This window comes from Elephantulus edwardii, unplaced genomic scaffold (assembly GCF_000299155.1).
Source record: "Elephantulus edwardii isolate Elephantulus edwardi_28Jun2011 unplaced genomic scaffold, EleEdw1.0 scaffold00437, whole genome shotgun sequence".
Classification (NCBI taxonomy): domain Eukaryota; kingdom Metazoa; phylum Chordata; class Mammalia; order Macroscelidea; family Macroscelididae; genus Elephantulus; species Elephantulus edwardii.
This window is the reverse complement of record NW_006400187.1, coordinates 157,496-161,639: the sequence shown is the minus strand read 5'-3', so window position 1 is coordinate 161,639 and position 4,144 is coordinate 157,496. Positions and strand designations below refer to the sequence as shown.

Genomic DNA, 4,144 nt, shown 5'->3' with positions numbered 1-4,144 from the left:
TCTAATCCTAATGCCACATTTCTCCTCATAAAGTCCAGCCTCCTGGATAATCTGTTCTGCATGTAGATTGAAAAGGTATGGAGATAGGACACATCCCTGGTGAACACCCTTCCCAATTTTGAACCATGCAGTGTTTCCTTGATCTGTTCTGATGACTACCTCCTGGTCCGAGTACAGGTTTGACATAAGCACTATCGAGTGTTCATTCTTCTCAGAGTCAATTTGTTGTGATCCACACAGTTAAATGCCTTTGAATAGTCAATGAAACTCAGATAGACATTTTTTGATACTCCTACTTTCAGCCGAGATCTATCTAACATTAGCTATAGTATCCCTAGTAACACAGCCTCTTCTAAATCCAGCCTGTACTTCAGGCAGTTCTTTGTTCATGTGCTGTTCCAGTTGTTTTTAGATTATCTTCAGCAGAATCTTGCTTGCATGTGATATCAAAGATATTTGATAATTTCTGCACTCTGTCAGGTCACCTTTCTTTGTAATGAGAACAAATACAGATCTTTTCTAGTCAGTTTTCCATGTGTTTGTCCTTTAGACTTCTTGGCACAACTTGGTGAGGACATCCAGGACAGCAACTGCTTGTTGAAATATGTCAATTGGTATGGCATCAATTCCTGAGGCCTGGTTTTTTGCCAATTCTTTCAGAGCAGCTTGAACTTGTTCCTTCATCACCACAGGCTCTTGTTCATACGTTGTTTCATGAAATTCTTTGTCTGCCAATTCCTTTTGGTACAATGGCTCTGTATACTCTTTCCATCTTCTTTTAATGCTTCCTGGATCATTTAATATTCTGGCCAAAGCATCAGTAAGAATTGCAACTCAAGGCTTGAATTTGTTGTTCAGTTACTTCAGCTTAAGAAATGCTGAGTGAGTTCAGCTCCTTTGATTTTTCTGATTCCAGCTCTTAGCACATTTCATTATAATATTTTACTTTGTTTTTCTGTGCTGCCCTTTGAAAGCTTCTGTTCAGCTGCTTAATATCTTGATTTCTTCCTTTTGCTTTGGCTTCTTGGCGTTCCAGTGCAATAGTCATAGTTTCTTCTGACATCCATCTTGGTCGTCCTCCTCTGTCTTTGACCTTTTGTATTCTTACTGGATGATATTCTTGATATCCTCCCACAGTTCATCTGGTCTTTGCTCATTAGTGTTCAGGGACTCAAACCTGTTTCAGAGATGCTTTTGTAATTCCAGTGGAATAGACTCAAGGTCAAATTTTGGTTCCCATGGATTTGATCTAATTTCCCTCAGCTTCAGCTTGAACCTGTGTAGGAGTAGTTGGTGGTCAGTTCCACAATCAGCAGTTGGCCTAGTTTTTGCAGCTGAGATTAAGCTTCTCCAACAATTCATTCCACAGATGTAATTAATCTGATTCCTATGCATGCCATAAAGTGAAATCCACTTTTATAGCCTGTGTTTATATTTCTTATAAAATGTATTTGCAATGAATAAGTTGTTGATTGTGCCAAATTCTATCATTCTATTTCCAGCTTCATCTCTGTCACCAAGTCCATGTTTTCCAACTACTGATCCTTTTTTTCCTGTTCTCAACTTTTGCATTCTAGTCACCCATTCTTATTAATTCATTTTAATTATATGTTATATCAATTTCTGACTGCAAAGGTTGGTAGAAATATTCTATTTCCTCATCTTTGGCTCTGGTTGTTGGTGCATATAATTGAATGGTGGTAGAATTCACTGGACTTCCTTGTATGTATATGGATATTATCATGTCTCATAACATGAAAAACAATACAAATTATGATAGCTAACCACAAAATTAAATACTTAGAAGCAAATTTAACTAGACACACAAAAGACCTGTATAAAGAAAGTTGCAAATCACTACTAAAGGAAACAAAAATTGACCTAGAGAGACGGAATAATGTATCATGTCCATATATAAGAAGATTAAATATTGTTAAAATGAGTTTTACCAAAGGCAACCTACAAATTCAATGCAATCCCAATATAGATATCACTCCATTCTTCAGTGAGATGGAAAAGGCACTTTCCAATTTTGTTTGGAAAGGAAAGAGATCTTGAATTAGCAAAGCACTAATGGAAAAGAAAAAACAAGTTAGGAAGCCTAACACTCCCTAATCTCAAAAAGTACTACACACCATAGTGTCAGTTACTACTTTCCAGTGAGAAGATTAAGCACTTATGCTTTATGGTCTACACTTTTCAGTTTAATTCTTAGTAACTAAGCTAAACACTTAGTGGTACCATCTAGAGCCTCCTAAAGTGACAATAATCTGTATTTTTAGTCCTATATCATTTATCTTATTTCCTCTGAAATAACTCTTTTTTATGTTTATATGTGATAAATGTATATATATTTTTTTAAATCACAGTTATTAGGATTACTTGTGGATGGATTTGGAAGCAAATCTGGCTCATACATGCTCACTCAATTTGGGGAGTAATGTCTAGGATAAGAATACTTCCCAAAAGCACTAGGCCTTATAACAAGAGGCAAGTGTTTCTAGTCAATCTAATAGTCAATTAAAAGAGTTTATACTGGGTTACAAAATTGTCCTTAAATATTCTTCTGTTGTGTTACTTTCTAACCAATAATATTTAACGTTTATTGCTTTTTCTCTAAACCGTAAACAGCTCTCTTGGTATTATCAAGCTTTAATATCAAACTTTAATTTTTTTTATCTCAGTGGATATAGTATCCATTTTTTAATTTATGTCTTTAATTGTGAATTTAGCTGAGTATATTTCATATGCTCACAGGGTATTTGTACCTTGTACAAAATTTATCTAGGATAACCTTAAGTGAATTACTGTATTTATTATATGAGCAGTTGAAGAACAAGTGGTTCACTTTTATAAAAGTTCACTTGCACAATTAGTATCTTAAAGGGTTTTTAAATAATTGTATTTTGTTTGAATTTAAATCAGTTGTAATTGAACAGTAACTCAATTGTCATCTATTCTTCCTGAACTTTTTTTTTTAAGAAATTATTTGGAACTTGTTGCAAAGTCTATTCAAGATTGGGTCACAAAAGAAGAAGCTATATATCAGGAATCTAAAATGGCTGAGGATATAGCTAAGATCTATGCTGATGCAGAAAGCAAAATGGCTAGCAAAGCATCTTTGCCAAGCAAAAATATTTCTCCTAAAAAATCTAAAAGTGAGTAACCAATTTCATTTACCCTTGCAGTTAATTCCAAGAAAGCATTAAAGTCACCTATTCCTTTAATGAGAACATGAACATTTCAGGGTTGAAAACTTGCCCAAAAAATTCCTCTGACTTTTCAATTCCTTCAATACATTGAATATTAGGATTTGAGCCTAGTTGTGGTAATGGGATGCTTCCCTTATATTGAATTCACTTTTTTTCTGTCACATCAGAAAGATCAAATATGATGTATTTGGGAAATGCTGAATGTTTTAATTTTGATGCAATTTATAAATTCAGCTGTTCTCAATTTTTTTTACAATACATGAGATTTTGTATTTGTTTTTGAAATTTTGCATTATTTTAATGGAGACCCACATCTTGATCATTGTAAGAGCTCAGGTTCACTTGAGATGACTACTAGGAACTGCACAGAAAAAATTCAGTGGCAAATGACTACAGAGGTGAACTTGATAGTTTTTGATAACTCTCTTCAATCCAGAACTTTGGTGCTTCTATGACATCTTATGAGAGTTTAATTTTCTTTGGTTGTAGGTAACAAAGGAATGAGCAAAGCGGATGTATCAGAGAGTGAAAAGGAGAGAGAAAAAGAGAAGGAAAAGCTTTCTTTCGTTTTAGAAGGTTCTCTTAAGGTAATTAATTCAAAGGAAGACAAATGATACAAAGTAGTCAAAATTCCAGAAATTATTTTGTGATGAAAAGTGTGTGTGGTATAACAGGAAATGATGTTTCTGCTAAACCCACAGGAATAATGGAATCTTCAATAGAAAGATTATCTCTCCACCAAGCAGTCCTCTCTACCAGATGATAAGCCTTTAAGGAAAGCTGTGTTTTATTACACTTTGTTTTTTAATAAAAGTTTTATTTTACACTGATTTACTTACAAAGTTCATATACATTAGTTTTCACACTGGATCTTTCCTATTTCCTTTACCTATTCCTCCCTCCACCCATCAAATTGTGCAACCCTGTAATTA

At 34.1% G+C, this 4,144-nt stretch overlaps 1 protein-coding gene across 1 annotated transcript in view; it reads left to right on the top strand.

Annotated features, from left to right (window-relative positions):
- Nucleotides 1–4,144, top strand: part of SPAG17 (sperm associated antigen 17) — a 395,169-nt gene that overhangs the window by 243,023 nt on the left and 148,002 nt on the right. Inside the window, exons 19-20 of the mRNA XM_006902657.1 lie at nucleotides 2,983–3,158; nucleotides 3,702–3,799. Of these exons, the coding sequence (XP_006902719.1) occupies nucleotides 2,983–3,158; nucleotides 3,702–3,799 (274 nt within the window). The remainder of the gene's footprint in view (nucleotides 1–2,982; nucleotides 3,159–3,701; nucleotides 3,800–4,144) is intronic.